General features: G+C 36.9%; 1 protein-coding gene across 1 annotated transcript; it reads right to left on the reverse strand.

Moving 5' to 3' along the window:
* Positions 1-13,798: 13,798 nt before the first annotated feature.
* LOC145810053 (uncharacterized) lies at positions 13,799-18,635 on the reverse strand. Its single transcript, XM_082907522.1, has 6 exons — positions 18,155-18,635; positions 15,411-15,646; positions 15,038-15,320; positions 14,473-14,869; positions 14,080-14,335; positions 13,799-14,020 (listed from the first exon to the last, which is right to left on the reverse strand). The coding sequence occupies exons 1-6, from the start codon at positions 18,633-18,635 to the stop codon at positions 13,799-13,801; spliced, it is 1,875 nt and encodes a 624-aa protein (XP_082763648.1).
* Positions 18,636-19,546: the final 911 nt, after the last annotated feature.

Below are 19,546 nucleotides of genomic sequence, written 5' to 3' on the forward strand. Positions count from 1 at the left end.
TTTTGTTGAATGTTGATGATTCAATTTATTTGTTGGTTTGAATGATTTCTTCTTTTTACAGATTATATTGAATAAATTGGATGAATTATTATAAATTACAGGTTTATTTTGTTGGGTATTGGCGACCAAAATTTGGTTTGATTTTTATAGTTTTGGCGACCAATTGATTAGTCGCAAAATGTCACAATTGGCGACCAAAAAAATTTTGGTCGCAGAATGTCACAATTGGCGACCATAATTTTTGGTCGCGAAATGTCCCAATTGGCGACCAAAACAAATTTTGGTCGCAGAATGTCACAATTGGCGACCAATTGATTAGTCGCGAAATGTCATAATTGGCGACCAAAAAAATATTGGTCACGAAATGTCACAATTGGCGACCAAACAAATTTTGGTTGCAGAATGTCACAATTGGCGACCAAATTTTTTGGTCGCGAAATGTCACGATTGGCGACCAAACTTTTTGGTCGTTGAATGTGATAATTGGCGACCAAACTTTTTGGTTGCGAAAATATCACTTTTCGCGACCAAAATGTTTTGGCGACAAAATAAATTAGTCGCGGTAATTAAACATTTAGCGACTAAAAATTTAGTCGCGAAATCCAACTTTTGCCGACCAACCACAATTTTGGTCGCGAATTACTTTTGCCGACCCTCAATTGGCGACCAAAGTAGCGACCAAAAAAATTGGTCGCGGATAACTTTTGCCGACCAAAAATTGACTTTTAGCGACCAATTTTTTTGTTGCCAAAAGTGTTAATTCTTGTAGTGTCTTTTGAGAACATTGAATAAAATAATAGTATGATTGAATAAGAATGACTTAAATAACTAAAAAGAGGGAAGAATATATATATATATATATACATATAATATAAAAAAAATAGAGAAAACTATGTTGTTATTAAAAATGAATTAGATTCAATAATTATTTAGTATGAGAAAGATTGTCAAAAACGATAAATCTTAATTCTACAAAGCATGTAACCTTGTAAAATTGTAAGACAGAGAAATTAAACATTGAGAAAGATTCGAAACTGGATGCAAAGGATCCAATCGAAGACTAAGAAAAATAAAAGAGATTGAGATGCAGAATGAAGGTCAAGCTCTAGACCAAAAAGAATAATAAGAGATAATATAATCAAAATTTGTAAAAACAGTTCTAGGAATCAATTTCGAGGACAAAATTTTAAAGGGAGGGAAGATTGTAACACCCCGCGTAATGCCACCTATGATAATTAAAAATTAATCACCTTTAAGTGCCTTAAATCAAAATTAAGCTATTGATTATATAAAATAATTAAATTAATACTTGAAAAGAATATAGCGAATAATGTGCGCGCATGAATTTCAAAATGCAATTAGTGAATAGAAACTAATTAAAAATGAATACAGTTGGTTAAGGATGTGAAAGAAAGACATATGCTAAAAATTATATGAATTAAGAAAATTAGATTAATTTTAAAACCTTCATATGGATTTTGGTGAACCAAATTAAGTTAAGGAATAACTTTAGACATGAAATTAAAATGTTTATATATCTCAGAAATATTAATCGAGGAGCCTAATAGCATGAATTTGACGTGAAAAACAATTTAGACATTTCGTCGAAAAACCAATTAAGATTAATGAAATTAAATAAGAATAAATTAGTTTAATTGAGATTAATTTAGTAATAAAAATCAAGAATTAATTTTATTTGAATGATGAATTGATTAATTCTTATGAGTTATTTACAATATGTAAATAGTAATTTACTTATTAAGGATTTATTTCTGAATCAGAAATTGAAGCCATAAATGGCTTAAGAAAGTGCAATTGAGAAGTTGAATTAGTTTAATATCAAGCATTTAACCATATGGAAGTTTAATTGAATATTCGATTTAATTTAGTAAAATTAAGATTTGATTATTGGGTCCAAATTTGAATTAATTAAGCTAATTTGATTAAAAGGATTAGGAATTACGATTATCCTGAATTAAAATTAATTATGTGGTGTTCAATGGGAATATGTAAATTATTGATGGAGATTTTGAGTCTGATCAGAAATTGGAAGCCTTAATAATTTGAGAAACCAAAATTGATGATGTCAATAAGTTTAATTTGATATTTGGAGCCTTTTAAAAGTTTGATTAAAAATCTGATTCAGATTGGTAAAAATTAAAAATAATTAATTGGGCCTTAATTGAAGTCAATTAGACTAATTAAATTATGAGGAGATTTGTGATTTGTTATGATTAGTTAAATTATGTACTAATCAAGATTAATTTAAAATTAAGTAGTAATTAATTAAGCTAATGGATAATTAGTGATTAATCTAATCCTATTCATAAAATAAAACGGAGTAGAATAAAGAAGGTTAGGAATGGCAACGGGGCGGGGCGGGGCCGGGGATCACCCTCCCCGTCCCCGATCCCCGATGGCCAAAACTTCCCCGTCCCCGGCCCCGATCCCCGACGGGGAACCTGTCACAGTCCCCATCCCCGTCCCCAACGGGGATCGGGTTTCCTCGACCCCAAAAAGTCCCCGATCCAACTCTGTTTCAACATTCAACACCATCAACAGATAAAAAAAAAAAAAAAGGAATAACAGATCATAAAAAAAAAACATATATGTTCCAACATTCAACACCATCAACTCTGTTTCAACATTCAACATCATCAACATAGATCAACAAAAAAAACAACAGATCCAAAAAAAAAAATTACAGATCATCAACAGATAAAAAAAAATTACAGACCATCAGATCTGAGCTGATGATGGCGGCAGAGGAGGATATCGACGGAGGAGGGCGGCGGTGGAGATCGGCGGTGGAGATCGACGATGTGCTGCACTCCATCAGATCTGCCGTGGCGACGGAGAAGGAGGTGGCAGTGGCCTAGAGGAGGAGGAGGAGGCGGTGGTGGCTTGGAGGAGGCCCCTGCGTCTGTGCGTCTGTCTGTGTGAAGAGAAAAGAAGAGAGAGAGTAAGAGAAGAGATAAGAGAGAGCGAGCGAGTGTAAGATAGTGAGATGGAGCAGAGAGCTATTCAATAGGGAGTTGAAATGTATATAATATAATATATAAATATAATATAATATATAATATATAAATATAATATAATAGAAAGTGTGAGATAGTGCTTGTCAGATCAGAGTGTGGCATATATAATATATATATATATAAATCGGGGGGCTGACCGGGGCGGGGGCGGGGTCGGGCCGGGGCCGGAGATGAAATATGTATCACCGTCCCCGGCCCGAATGTCACCGGGGATTTATTTTTGAATACCATCCCCGGCCCGTCGGGGGTATTTTTCGGGGAAAAACCACTCTTATCGGGGACGGGGGGTCGGGTCCCCGTCGGGCCGGGTTCAAATTGTCATCCCTAAAGAAGGTCCTAGAAAGGTTGGGAAGAGAAGTAGTGGCTTCATTTATTTATTATTGAAGACTTAGAGGTCTAGGTGTGCATTGTGTATTCATTTGTGCTGGAGAGAGAGAGAGAGAGAGAGGGGGGGGAGAGCGAGAGAGAGTTCATGTTTGCTGGAAGGCCAAGGAGAAAAACAAAGAAGAGTGAAGTATTGAAAAGGTGTTCAATAATTGATCAAGAAATTCAGCCATTGAAGACTTAAGGTAAGGAATTAAAGCTTAAATTTCGTATATAATTTAGTTAAAAGATGAAATTAAGAAGTTGTTGGGTTCGATTCCACATAATTAGAAAGAAATTAAGAAAATGATGAAGAAAAATTGAGTTAAGGTTAATAAACATGGAGATAATTGGAAGAATTCTTTAAATTGAGCTTGGGTTTGGAAATCTTGATATATATGCATGCACCATGAGTTTTAAAACAATTTGAGCCATTCAAGTTCATAGTTTGAAGAGGAAAATGAAAAGTTTCATAAGTCTATGGAAATTTAGAGTTAATCCTAAAGTTAGATAAGGTTTTAATTTTATTATGAAAATTAGGAATTGGTTTGATTATGATTTTTAATATATGCATGTAATTTAATTTAAAAGTTTTATTCAATTTAAACATATTTTGGAACATCTATGATCATAAATTAAGTTTTGGGTATGATTTTATAATTCATCATTTAAGTTTGATTTTTGTTATTTATCATGAAATTGGATTCCATCTTTACATGCATCATAGGTTTTCAAGAGTTTTGAAGATTTAATTCATGTTGTAGAATTTACGAGTCTGAAATTGGGTTTAATATGAAGAAAATGAATTAAATCTAAATTTGGACAAATTGAATTGATTTGATTTCGATTTGAATTTCATGCACGCAAATATTTTTCTAAGGGCTATATGACTTTAATTTCATGTTTTATAAGAAAAAGGAAGAAAATTTTGGAATCATTATATTCATGAATTTTAGTTTAATTTTGACAAATTAAAAGAGGGTTTTGTATTATAATTTAAAAATTAGTCATAAGTTCATATTTATTAATGAAATTACATATTTAAATTGAGTCAAGCATGAGCCTAAGTTTTGAAACAAAGTTTGGAAGCTCAAATCTTCAATTTCAAACCCATAAAATTTACAGGCCAATCGAGCGACCAATTGGTAGCTCGAGCGAACATTACGAGCTCCCAGTCATGTTCATCATTTAAGTTTGATTTTTGTTATTTATCATGAAACTGGATTCCATCTTTACATGCATCATAGGTTTTCAAGAGTTTTGAAGATTTAATTCATGTTGTAGAATTTACGAGTGTGAAATTGGGTTAAATATGAAGCAAATGAATTAAATAAAAATTTGGACAAATTGAATTGATTTGATTTTGATTTGAATTTCATGCATGCAAATATTTTTCTGAGGGCTCTATGACTTTAATTTCATGTTTTATAAGAAAAAGGAAGAAAATTTTGGAATCACTATATTCATGAATTTTAGTTTAATTTTGACAAATTAAAAAAGGGTTTGGTATTATAATTTAAATATTAGTCATAGGTTCATATTTATTAATGAAATTACATATTTAAATTGAGTCAAGCATAAGCCTAAGTTTTGAAACAAAGTTTGGAAGCTCAAATCTTCAATTTCAAACCCATAAAATTTACAGACCGCTCGAGCGACCAATTGGTGGCTCGAGCGAACATTACGAGCTCCCAGCAATGTTCATCATTTAAGTTTGATTTTTGTTATTTATCATGAAATTGGATTCCATCTTTACATGCATCATAGGTTTTCATGAGTTTTGAAGAGTTAATTCATGTTGTAGAATTTATGAGTCTGAAATTGGGTTTGATATGAAGAAAATGAATTAAATCTAAATTTGGACAAATTGAATTGATTTGATTTTGATTTGAATTTTCATGCATGCAAATATTTTTCTAAGGGCTCTATGACTTTAATTTCATGTTTTATAAGAAAAAGGAAGAAAATTTTGGAATCATTATATTCATGAATTTTAGTTTAATTTTGACAAATTAAAAAAGGGTTTTGTATTATAATTTAAAAATTAGTCATAGGTTCATATTTATTAATGAAATTACGTATTTAAATTGAGTCAAGCATGAGCCTAAGTTTTGAAAAAAAAATTTGGAAGCTCAAATCTTCAATTTCAAACCCATAAAATTTACAGATCGCTCGAGCGACCAATTGGTGGCTCGAGCGAACATTATGAGCTCCCAGTAATGTTCGTCATTTAAGTTTGATTTTTGTTATTTATCATGAAATTGGATTCCATCTTTACATGCATCATAGGTTTTCAAGAGTTTTGAAGATTTAATTCATGTTGTAGAATTTACGAGTGTGAAATTGGGTTTAATATGAAGAAAATGAATTAAATCTAAATTTGGACAAATTGAATTGATTTGATTTTGATTTGAATTTCATGCATGCAAATATTTTTTTGAGGGCTCTATGACTTTAATTTCATGTTTTATAAGAAAAAGGAAGAAAATTTTGGAATCATTATATTCATGAATTTTAGTTTAATTTTGACAAATTAAAAAAGGGTTTGGTATTATAATTTAAAAATTAGTCATAGGTTCATATTTATTAATGAAATTACATATTTAAATTGAGTCAACCATGAGCCTAAGTTTTGAAACAAAGTTTGGAAGCTCAAATCTTCAATTTCAAACCCATAAAATTTACAGACCGCTCGAGCGACCAATTGGTGGCTCGAGCGAACATTACGAGCTTCTAGTATTTTTGCAAACTGTGTCGTCCGCTGGAGCGACCAAGTAGTGGCTCGAGCGGTCAGGCCTATTTCAGCATATTTTGGAAAATTATATCTTTTTCATATTTTCATCCTCTTTGTTACCCAAAAAACAACCTAAGAGGGGGGGTGAATTAGGTTTTCACAAATAAAAATAATAATACCCTAATAAAAATTATGACTAGTACAATAGATAAATATAGTTAATGAAATAGAAATAATTAAAACAAGTATTCTAACAACTATGTCAGTTACTGATTTTAGCATAGTGAAAATGTGAAATATAGCTACGGCAATTTAAATAAAATAAAGCGATAAGGGAAAGTGAGGCAAACCAATTTATAGTGGTTCGGCTTCAACTCAGTCTACGTTCACTCCTCAAGCTTCACTTGAGATTTTCCACTATACTCCAGCTTCACAGGGTGCTAACAACCTTTTCACAGATGGAGCAATCCTCCACAGATTTTACACAAACTTTCTAAGTTAAGAACACTGAATGTACTACACTCTTACAAGGTTGAAAAGAAGGTGTTTTTGCTTTCACAGAAAGCTCAAGAATTATCTCTCAAAGATAGATATAAAAATGAAGTTTTGGTTTTTCTATAAACCTCACACAGGAAAGATGGGCTTAAAGCTATACGTCTCAGTGTATAATTTATGAAAGAGGATGTAAACAAAAACTGAAGAACACATCTCAGAGAATTTTTTCAGAGAGTAGATGTGAGTGATTATAGATCAAAGAATATTTTTTGATTTTTTGTAACTTGTTTACATTAGAGGCTTTGGTATATATAATGAAACTTATAGCCGTTTATCGCCGTTGTATTTATTTGAATTTATAACCGTTTATAGCCGTTGTATTCGTTTGAATTTATAGCTGTTTATAGCCACTGTATTCATTTGAATATCTCCCACTCCATCATTACTAATTTGAATATCTTCCACTTGAACCTTTTGGCCTGCTGCTGTGCTGGGCTGTTCGAACCTTTTGGCCTGCTGCTGTGCTGGGCTGTTTGAACTTTTTGGCCTGCTGCTGTGCTAAGCTGTTTGAACCTTTGTTTTGGGCTGTTTGAACCTCTGATTTGGGCATTATTTTTGGGTTGAAATGAACTCCTAATTTAAGAAAATATTAAATACATTCAAACAATATTTAGGATAAAAGTTTAGGTGAGAAATAATGGGACAAAATAAATTTTGATTCTATTTTTCTCTTTCAAATAAATTAAAACATAATTAAATAAATTATCAAAATAAATTTTGGATTTAAAACATAATTAAATAAATCATCAAAATAAATTTTGAATTCTATTTTTCTTTTTTAAATAAATTATCAAAATAAATTTTGAATTTAAAATATAATTAAATAAATCATCAAAATAAATTTAGGTGATGCACCAATAAATCCCAAATTAACAACTTATACACTGTTTAGTCCCAAATGTTTTCTTGTAAACTGAACAGTCCCATTGTAAGGGAATTGACCATTGAGGGCATATACATTGTGCTCGTGAGTGGTAAGACTAATGGGCAAGGTTGGTAATTTAGTAATGTGAAATTACGGAAAAAGGGCAGCAGTTTCTAATGTTGTTGCATTAGTAGTTCCTTATTCGGCGATGTTGAGGTTTGGTTTGAAGGAAAGATTTGGGGTTTTCAGAAAGAAATCTACATCCGAAATCGGAAAGGCAAATCTGTTTGGGGCGAGGTAACACTACATTACGGAGACCCTAATATTAATTAAATTGTCAACGTTGTGGTGGTGACGTTCAGCGGGAAGACATTGGGGTTGAAGCGAAAAGGCGTCCTACCCTTCGATATCAGACTGCGTTTGCGATAAGGTGTACTGCAGATTGGAAGGCGGTGTTACATGAGGGCACGTCTGAGAATGACAGCAAGGAGTGGAGGTATGTTTCTTTTGACCGTTTTGTTTTTGATTTGTGAAGTTGTTTCGTTTGATATGGACTACAATATTGTGGGGTAGTAATGTTGTTGTTGTTGTTTTGTTTTTTGAGGGAATTGTGGTTTTGGAGGAATGGGGAATGTTGTTATTGAGTTTGAGTGGGTATGTGGGTAGTGTTTATGTTGGTTGTTTATGTTTGAGATTGGTTGTGGGTGTGTGTTTGTTGGGATGTTATATTTGGTTGTATGACGATGTTGGGTATGATGTTTGGGACGATGTTGTATTGGGTTAACGATGTTAATGTATCTTTTTTCATGATGTATTTGATTATGTCAATGTCACATTGTAGAATATACGTGTTTTGTTGTGTAACTCGAGGCGGTTGGGTAAGATGTTGGGGTTCATGTTATATTGGCTCGGCAGTGTTAATGTGTCTGTGTTGATGGTGTTCTTGATTATGGCAATGTGAACGATGTTGGGTATGATGTTGGGTATTAACGTCTCTATTTTTGCGATTTTGCTGATTATGGCAAGGTCGCATTGTGCAATGTAAATGTGTTGTTGTGCAACTCTGGGGTGTTTGGTACAATGTTAGGTATGATGTTGGCGATGATGTTATTTTGGGTGGATAGTCTTAATGTGTCGTGGTCTTGTTGTTGTTGATTATGGCAATTTGACAGTGTAGAATGTATGTGTTTTGTTTTTCAACTTTGGGTTGTTTCTGTTCTCAGTGCTGTTTGTTATTTGTGCAGGGGTGATTTTGAGGCAGTCGCCGCGGAAAAAAAGTGTTGGTGTGGCACGTGACGCTGGCGATTCTGATTTCACGTCAAAATCGATTGTTGTGAAAAGACAGGGGAAGATACCATTCAAGGGAAAAAAATAGAATGTCCATGTAATGAAGAAAATGGTAGTTGACACCGCGCGTCTGGCGTATCGTTCTAATATAAACGGGATTATCAAAACTATGTTAGAAATGAATTTGAGAGAAGCCCATGAACGACAACTGCGAAGAACACCATTTTGGGCAATGATTAATTCCATCCGCACACAACTTGTCGCCCAATGCATATAAGAAATGCAATGAGACAGTGTTCCGAATACTACAGACATACAATCCTGAGGATGAAAAATTCTACATTGGGGGGAAAGGAGTTCCATTGCGTCGAAGCGATATCCGACTTGTTTTTAGCATTCAGTGCAGTGTGGACCAGCTTGATTTAGCTCATAGGTCGAGGCCACCGTCTGATTTTATTCAGCGTCGCTGCGACATTGTGGGGAGGATATCGTGCAAAAAAATTAAAGAACTATTAGATTATGCATTACAGGGAAATAGTTGTAATGACGAGGAGACGTCGCGAAGCTGCTGTCATTATATATATGTGCGAAGCTATTTTTCACAACGACCGGAGAGTCTATCGGGTGGGCGTTTGTCCGAGTTATTGACAAACTAAGTACGATACAATTGTATGATTGGGCTGCTGCAATACGTGCCGCGTTAATTGCGTCACTGAACGAGTTTCATAATCGGCCAGAAAGGGTAACCGGATGTGTTGTCGTTTTACTCGTAAATTAATGTGTCATTTTTGTGATGTACTAATTTTTTAGCGACTGTCATGTTTGTATTAGTTTGTTAGTATGTGATGTCCATAAATGTGTTTGCAAATGTAATGCAGTTTTTTATTTGTGAGCACACCAACATCATCGAACCAGAACGACACAGTGTGCTGCCATGATTCTGCAGATGGAACATTACAAGTTTGACAACCAAAATGGAAGGGGTCGACTTGACGCGCAGAAGACAATTTGAGGTATGACATGGGAGGATGATTTGTATGGTTTTATTGGATGGTACGTGTTCGACTGGTTTACAATTTTGTAACGTGTTTGGCAGGTAAGGTGCGGTAAACTGGAGGCGACAATTCTTGAACAATACAAAGTAGGTACGACATTGGTCAGTGGTGAATGTATGAGGACAGAAGGGAAAGTGCTTGACGTACAGCCATTGTCGGTGAATGTTGGTGTGCCACGTAAAGATGTTCGTGATGATGTTGTAGAGGCAAGTTTTAACTGTTGGCAAGTGGACTCATCTGCAGGGGTCCATGTTCAGAAAGGCGGAATGACTAACAAGGCAGACACAGACGATGGAGGCAGTAAGTTTGTTACGAAGCGTGGATTGGGCGCAGTTGTAGGAGATGAATGGTGGCCAGTATTGTTCCCAGATCTGCTGGATTTGTCAACCATGTAACCAGCTAAGGATGCAAATCCGGAAGCAGTCAGTGGTAGCAATAAAATGAGTGAAGCGCGTGACAAAGTAGCAGAGTTGGAGGAAGAATTGAGGCAAAAAGTTGAACGTGTGCGTGAACTTGAATGTAAGGTTACGAGCATGGAGCGCGCACTTGGTTCACAAGTTACAAATTTATGTATGGGGTTCGATACTGTCATAAGTTTGAAGGATGCTGAAATTGCACGTTTGAATGCCCTCCTATCGGAGATGAAAACAACAATAGCACGGTTGGAGAACCAGGTTGACGAGTACGAGGCGCACGAGGTAACGCAACTGGCTAGGAACATAACTAAAAGTCAGGGTACATCATTAGACCGACGGGGTGGGTGTGAGTTCACTGCGCAGTGTTATAATGAAAACAGGACGGATAGTCCTGTGAGTAACGCCTCCAATGTCGTGCGTAACAGTTGTAAATTGGACGAAGCATGTAATGTCGATGTCGATGTAGGTAATACCATTGTTGGTGGGGACAATGTGATGGTGGGGAGAAATAATGGTGTTGTAAATCAGGGTCAACGTTACGTGCCGGGGTATGGAGTCCAACGGAGGAAAAAGTTAAATGCAATTCTGATGGCACAAGTAACGCAGCCGAAGTAGCAAACAATTCGAACATTAACCATGTTCTTGACAGGCCAGGCAGCGGTGTGGTGGACAGGGTAATAGACTTTGTGAATATTGAGGAACCAAACATCACATCATTGGTGCGGCGTGTGAAAAGCAAAGCTAGGCGGGAGTGGAGGTTACAAGATTACGAGTATCCTGGGTTGGTGAAGCATTGCAAGCAGTCAAAGAATGAGGGCAATATAGGCAACAACACAACTGAGGATGTAATTAACATTGAAGACGACGAAGGAGGGCGTAAAACATGGGCTGGATTTGGAATGAAAAATCGGTATCTGGTTTGGAAATTGTTGGCTGAAGATGAACAGAAATTGTTGTAGGTGGTGTGCACATTTGAAGGGGATGGGTAACGTATTCGTTCGGTATTTTAGTTGTTGTGGTTTTTTGTTAAATTGTTTATTGCATTTGAATTGTACTTACGTAATTGTGATTTGGTGTAGAGCTATGATATGGAGTGTAGCTGATTATGGTGTGCACGTTAATTTCAAAGACATCCAGTCGCTTGTGCATGGGGGGCGACTGCCAGGAATGTAAGTATGATATGATTTTGTCAATATGAGAATGTCACCACTTAGACCATTGACATGGGTTACGTTAAAAAATATAAGGTTATGCGCATTGTTCTGTACGTCTAATGTAATTGGAGCTTGTGAATAATTTGTGTTGCTAGGTTATTGACGCATATGCTAAAATTTTAAAAAGTTCACAGAACGTATCAGCTGTTAATTGTGCTAATTTCAGCAAATCTTACTTCCACAGCAGTTTGTGTTTGGTATGTGTGTGTTATTATGTTTAGTGTTACATTGTTTGTTAATTTCATGTAATTGTTTTAGGATAATGGGGCAGTGGAGTTGTGGGTTTTAATTGTTTTGTAATTTTCGTAGGATATGATGAGGAACCCAAGCGTGACGTCTAAGGACCGTTACCTGAACGTGCACGTGAATGCTGCATCTGAGTGCAGATACGTCCATTACCCTATATACCATGCGAATCATTGGACGACCATGGTGTACGATTCAGACTCGGGGACATGGACACACTACAATTCAATCAAAACGCGTAGAGGCAGTCGAGATGATCATTTTGCTGAAAGTGGTAAGTACAAATCACTGGTAATTACATGTGTGTGTCAGGTGTGCGTGCGATGCGTATAAGGTGATAAGGTGTGTTCAGTGTGACTGATTGGGTGATGTTACTTGACACAGAAATAGTGGGTTGTCGATTACACAAAACGGGTACGAGGAAAAGTGCAATCGGTTGTCGATGTGACATCAGAGAATATTGACCGACCGTTGGAGGCTTTGGGTGATTGTCCTCAACAACACCCGGAATCGTATGTTGATATTTGAACTCCGATTAAAATTTGTTTTGTTGTCTGTTAAGTTGTGTATTTGGTTTAGTAATGTTGATTAACGTGTTCACGTGTTGGCAATTGGCAGACCGGACTGCGCGATTATGGTATGCTTCATCATGCGGCAGTACGCAAACAACGTGGAGGTTGAAGGTTCAATGGATGTGATGACAGCCAGTGCGTTTAGAGCAGAAATGGTTAAGACATTCATCAATGATCCACAGAGAGGGCTCCGAAATCGGCCTCTGCCCTGACTGATTTGGTGGAAATGCATAAATTAGTTGAAGTTTTTGTTTTTGTTTTTTTGTTGAATATGGAACTATTTTGATTATGTGGTACTGATTTTTGAATGGTCCAGTAGCTATGTGACTGTTATTGGAGAAAAACAAAAAATACCGTACAGCAAGATTGGAAAAACAGGGGCCAAACCTTAATTGTTTTTTTTGGGCAGGGTTGATAATGATTATTAATTTTGGTGTGTGTTTCATTACATTGTGCCTTGTAAATGATGTTATTTATGGGTTTGACATATTTGTAATGTGTATGTGTTAGATATGGTGGACAATAAGTAGTGTGGTTCGCTTTGGGTTAATGTGTACGTAGGATGTCGCAGTGGCGGTGTAATTTAATGTGTAGTAGTTAACGCAGTCGCAGTGTGGTTAGGGTTGATTGTGTAGTTGATTGTATTTTAGTGTTTGAATTGGACGACATGGGCAGGGTCGTAATTGGGAGTATCGTCATTCGTATTGAGTTACGTAAGTGTGTATGTACAGAACGTAATGTGTGGTGATTTAAAACGTAAGTGGTTTTTGTGTTAATGTGGTTTGCAGTGTGGTCATCGTGTTTAGGAAGAGGATGGTGTTGAACTTAGAAATGAAAAATATAGGATGCTACATTGAAGTTGACAAGTTTGTGATTGAAAATGTGTGGAATTTTTTGCTGGCAAACATTAGTTGGGGAACATTTTAGTTGTTAACGTGATGCATAATACATGTACTTTTCATGTGATCCATGAAGCACCACGAACAAGCAATAAAATGTTTATAACATGTTTATGTATTAGAATTGGGTGTAACAGTAAATGCACAGCACACATCGTAACTAGTGGTGAGGAAAGAAAATGTTGTTGGGTAATGTGGTTTTGCAAAATTTAATTGAAATGGTAAATGTAGTGTCAGGTGGTAGGGCACAATGCGTCTGGCAAAAATGTGGTAACATGTGAAAACAAACCAACATGCGTGCTCCATATTCAGTTATCACATCATGAAACCGTTGTGATGTCCGAATTTAAATTAACGGGAAACAATGTTGTAAAAAAAGAGAAAATGTACGAAGTTCAATGAATTGGGAAAACACCCACAAACTGACAGAGAAAATAAACTTGTAGTAACATTACTAAATTGGCTCCTTGCATGTCTTTCTATTATGGTTGCCAATTTTTCCACACCGACCACATCGGATCCGTTGCACAACCTCATCCTTTGACAGAATTCGTTTACGGCCTGCCAGGTGGACGCTTAACCTTTGGGGGTGCTATCATAAAATCGTTGGGCGTAAATGCCGGTTTCTCAATAGTTGGAATCGGAAATATTGTTCCGCTATACGAAGCTTTGAATTCGTCAATACGATAGTACGTTTCAATAGAATTATATATATTCTGTCCACTATTACGAAAAGCGACAACAGCATGAGAACACGGAAACCCATTCAGCTGCCACTAGAAACATGAACACGATCGCCTTGCCACATCAACCAAAACAGAGGCTAGCTGTGCACCTCGCAAACATTGTCATCAGCCTGACTAACACTCCAACCCCTACTGTCATTATACGCCGTGACCAATTTCTTCTCCATTTTCGGGCATAATACGCCGGTCCACTCCCTTTCCTTGACTCTACGCTCAGCCATTTGTTCCATTATTTGACCCCTAATCATGTCGACCAACCTAGTAATTGGAAGATGACGTGCCTCCCGTATCCAGTTGTTAAAAGATTTAGCTGCACTCGACCACATCTCACCATAACGTTGCCCCCTGAAAAGGGATAGTAAAATTGAACACGAATTTATTTTTTAGAAAAACGAACTGCTAAGCATGTTAGCGTATATAATAAATTAAAAAAAAAATGAATCCATTAAAGTATTATACAGAAGGGGTACAATCAAACTTACATGAAATACGTATTAGCCCAATGGGATGGATGCAAGTCTTTCAAGAAGTTTTCAATCACAGTCGGGCTACACTCTTTTAACAACTCTATTTTTTGATTAAAAGATGGTATAGTAGGCGCATAAGCACATTCTCGGAGCTTCCGCATCAACCCAACTTTACGAGATGCGTTAACATATTTCATTTGGTCTCTCAAATTCATTTGAAGATGTAGCAAACAAAATGCGTGATGTGCTGAAGGAAAAATAATTGGCATAGATTGCAAAAGACCAGCATGACGATCAGATACGAACATCAATGTACGCCCGTCACCCACGACTTCTTTAAGATTCCATAAAAACCACTCCCAATTTTGTTGATTTTCAGAGTCAACAATTGCGAAGGCCACCGGAAACAAGCCTGCAAAAAATAGAAGACAAAGCCATATCTGGAGTACACATCATAGAGTACACATTTGAAATCTTTGGTGCAATACATATATATGTAAAAGTTTCATAAAATATAATCGGAACTGAAATGTGACAATTTTTTTAAGCAGAAAATAAGGGAAAAAATTTGATACGTCACCTTTATTGCCATCTTTCGCGGTAGCAGCTAACAAATTCCCCTTGAATCTACCTTTCAAAAACGTGCCGTCCAAGAAAAGTAACGGCCGACAATGGTTGAACCCATCTATACATGCATGGAAGGATATAAAATACAGAACGAACCTCCCAGTTTGTTGGTGAAATTCAAGGTTAATGTAACTGTTCGGGTTCTTTTCCATAACAGAATCACTATACCACCTAAGTTGGTCAAATGACACAGCGTGATCTCCATAGACTTCACCTCTCGCTTTCTCGACCCTTAACTACGCAACCCGGTAACTAATATCCAAACTGTATTCAGTTTTCATATCAAAAACAACGTCCGTAGGACGCGTCAGTGGCTGAGCACGCACCCGATCTGCGACAACGCTTGAAACCAAATCGGACCCCGTACGTGGGTTTGTATGTGTTCGAACAGCAGCTCCACAACTGTGCACACTATCCAACTTCTTAACACATAAAATTCCATTCAATGACAACACCCTCGCATGCACCGACCACACGCATCCTGTGGACTCTGCAAACTTATAAGCTGCCATAATGCGAACTGAATCATTCTTCAAATACTTGAATTGAAACCCGCGTTCCACTGCATATATAACAACCCATATTCATATCATAGTCATGTTCATGTTTATTTACATAACTTTGTCTTGTTAAGTTTGCATTCATGAATCTTGTCTTGTTTTGCTTAAGTGTTGCTTGCATGCTTTGTTCCTTCCCTGCTATGTAAAGCCTAGGTCGTGTTAAGCCTAGGTCATGCCAGGCCTAGGTCATGTTAAGCCTAGATCATTCCAAGCCAAGGTCATTTTCAGTCTAGAATTTATCTTGGAACCACTTTGTTTGACCTCCACCTTCGCCCTGACATATTGGCCGAGATGTCATTATCTAGGCCAAGGTGTTCATCACCAAGGCCGAGATGTGTATTATCTAGACCGAGACGTTACCTTTGCACCTAAGTGATCTTGTCCTGGAGTGGTATGACCTAGACCGAGGTGTGGCACATCTAGGCCAAGGTGTGGCACAACTTAGTCCAGTGTTGTCCTCCCTAGCCGAGGTCATTGTCACCTTAGTTGCCGAAGCTTTGTCCTTAGCCGATGTCATCACTTGCCGGAGTGCCTTGCCGGGTAGCTTGTTAGATACACTTTGTCTTACACATGTCTTATCAATCTATCACCTTTTTTAGGAGAGCCAACCAGCCGTTGCCACGTGTCCGAGCTGAGTGTTAAATCAACCGACAGAGAGAGAAACCTAACATTTGTTATATCCTTGTTTTAAAGAGGAGAGAGAAGCTCTCGAGAGGAAGAGGAGTTCTTGAGGGTGAGTGGATTTCCAAGCTTGATCCCTAGAGATCGAACCGTTAGATCCGTGTTCTAAGGTTAGATTCTTGATCTACCCATGTTGTTCTTTATGTTCGTGTTATTGCATTTCATGATTGAATATGACTTGTAAGCCATGCATTGCTTTGAAGTTCGGTTTTAGAAAGAGAAAATAGTATTCATGTGTTCTTCAAGAAAAGTCATGTTTTGATCCGAAAGCTCATGCCAAGGTCCATGTTTTTGTGTTTGTTTCCATATGATCTTCAAGTATGGGTACCCAGGTCCATGTTTTCGAACTCATAGCATGAAATCCCAGATTTTGTAATAAAGAAGTTATGATTTTAGCATTCATATTCTTCATGATCTTCATGTTCATGTTCTTCATGTTCTTCACGGGTGGAAACCCAGATCTCCAAACCTCACTTCCCTAAGTGTAGTCGCCGAGATCACTCTTACCTAGACCTCACACTTAGGCCACGCATCGTATCTCACCTTGGCCTACCTTGCATGATCACTTACACCTTTAGTTTGTCTTGTGCGCACCTCGGCATGCAGTCGCACGTCGAAGCCTCGGTAACCACACCTCGGCCAGGAGGTGTGGGACCTCGGCAAAGACCTGGTTGGTACCCAGTATGTCTTCCTGACGTGTAAAACAGTGTTTTAACTTCCAGCATGTTTTCTCTAGATGTTTTGCATTCATGTGAAGCTTGTTTTTAAGAGTGTATTCAATAGGCTTTGTCATGTGTTTGTAGGACTTGGACCTTTGCCTTGATCCTAACGTCCCAAGAACTATGTGAGTGGTATTTTTAATAAAGCTATGTTATCATGTTTTGATAAGCTTTGCTTTACCTTGTTTTGAAAAGTATTTGATCAAGCATGAATGATTACCCTTATTTTGTATATCAAGTATTATCTTGTTTTGATGACATTCTTGGAAAGTCCTTAGTGCAGAGGACTATAATGCAACTGCACCCTTGCTTGAGAGATCTCTGCCATCGATGGTCTGGGATACGGATGGCCCCACCGACGGTCTGGGATACGGGTGGATTTGTCTAATCGATTCTGGGTCGATTATTCCCTTGTTTTGTCTTGTTTTGCCACCGACGGTCTATGAATGGGTGGGTTTGTTTTGTCAGGAATGTCATCACCCCATGTATTGTGTAGATGTTATTAAACATCCCAAGAAGATTTGAAAAGCCAAGACTTGATTGATGAACTTGATTCATCCCATGTTTTGAACAAGCTATGATATATGTACTATTTTGACAAGGACCTCGGGAATCATTCATTTAACCCCTTTATTACTTATACCATTCACTGAGTATCCAAGCTCACCCTCCCCTTATATATATGTAGGTAACAAGCAAGAAGTCGGCTACGCCGAGATGTGTGTCTTGTATGCATGTTATGTCAGCAGTGAGGATGTCGGCAATCTTGAAGCTTATGTATTTTGAACATGTCGGCTTGAGAAGCCTTTTAGTCAAGATGTAATATGTATTTTATTTTGCTTATATTCAAGTTGTAAAGTTATGTAGAGATGTATGTCATTTCATTTGACTTATGCACAGCTCTTATGGACTAATTAGATTTATATATATTGCTTGTATATATTGCTTCCGCACATGTTAGCCCCATATATAATACTCTGATTGTGTGTGAATTTTGAAAGTTGGCCTTCGGTAATCTCGGATTACTGGCCATCACGGCACCATTCTACTAGGGGCGGAATGGGGTCATGACAGCATACTTGCATAATATTTCCCGAAATTCATTAGCACCATCGACGAAACATTGTCCAATATGGTTAATCCCGAATGCCCATTGACCAGACAAGAACGTCTTTGATTTATTAGGACAATATATTGGTAATAGATCCTTCTGATCATCCATACCGAACGTCTGATTACCAAAATTTGACTTCTCACCTTCATTGCAATACGCACCCCCGTAGTTACCACCAACTGGAACATCTCGAAGCTGAATGAGAACATCAAAATGGTTCAACCCAAATGACTTCGCAAGGCACAACATGTTTTTGATATCGTCATCGCTATCAACCTTAAACCTCTTATACCCGGGGACATCCCATAACATATGCACCGTATCCCGTACCAAGTCATTGAACTTCCCACAAATTTCATCGACCAGCTGTGTGAATGTCATCGCGTGATGCAACTGAGCAATAACATTTGTTTGCCTGTAAGTGCACAACAACAACACACCATCCATACCTGTAATGCAACCCCGTAATCGAACCATTAGACGGATAACACGTACGACAATTAATAAATAATAACATAACAATTGGCATTACATGACACACTTAATAAATACCTTCCACATTGAACCAATTCCAGAAACAAAAAAACCAACACTCATTGGAAGTAAAACACCCAAATAACAAATTTTAAAACCAAATAACATGAACAAACATTACACTAAAGGGGACAAAAACGCATAAACCATGTACTGAAAACACCTATTTTCGCTGGTTATTTGGCAACAACAAAGAAATAAAATCAGGCCATAACATGCACGACATACATAACCCTCCCACACTTCACCCACTTTCAAAAAATACCTTATTCATGAATCTACACAACAACACCCACTGACATTGAAAACAACCAATACAAAAAAAATTACCACAACAGAACATCAACAAACATTGTGCTGCACGTATATGAAACAGCCAAAGGTGAAAAAAAAACGTGAAGTTACCAGATCACAGAGTGAGACCTTTTGTTCAGTCGAAAATGGCAGAAAACAGGGAGAGAAAACTCTAAACCAATGGAACAAACAAATGAACATCCACCACTCCACTAACCCCCGTTTTTCCAAAACCTTGCATACATTAACATTACCAATCCCCCAAAACAATAAACCGACCCCCCCATCAATTTAGGAAACAAACTTCCCAAAAAGGGGTACAATTGTAACCTGCAAAATAATGAAAATTAAGAAAACAACATTACCAAAACAAAAATGGGACTAAATGGTACATAATAAAACTTCTGGGACTAAATGGTTTTACGTTTCAGAAAATAGGATTTTTGGGTAAATTTTCCAATAAATTTTGAATTCTATTTTTCTCTTTCAAATAAATTAAAACATAATTAAATAAATCATCAAAATAAATAAGTCTAACACTCTTCTTTTCCCAAGCATTT

This window comes from Camellia sinensis, chromosome 1, assembly GCF_055761805.1.
Source record: "Camellia sinensis isolate YWXY chromosome 1, ASM5576180v1, whole genome shotgun sequence".
NCBI lineage: Eukaryota > Viridiplantae > Streptophyta > Magnoliopsida > Ericales > Theaceae > Camellia > Camellia sinensis.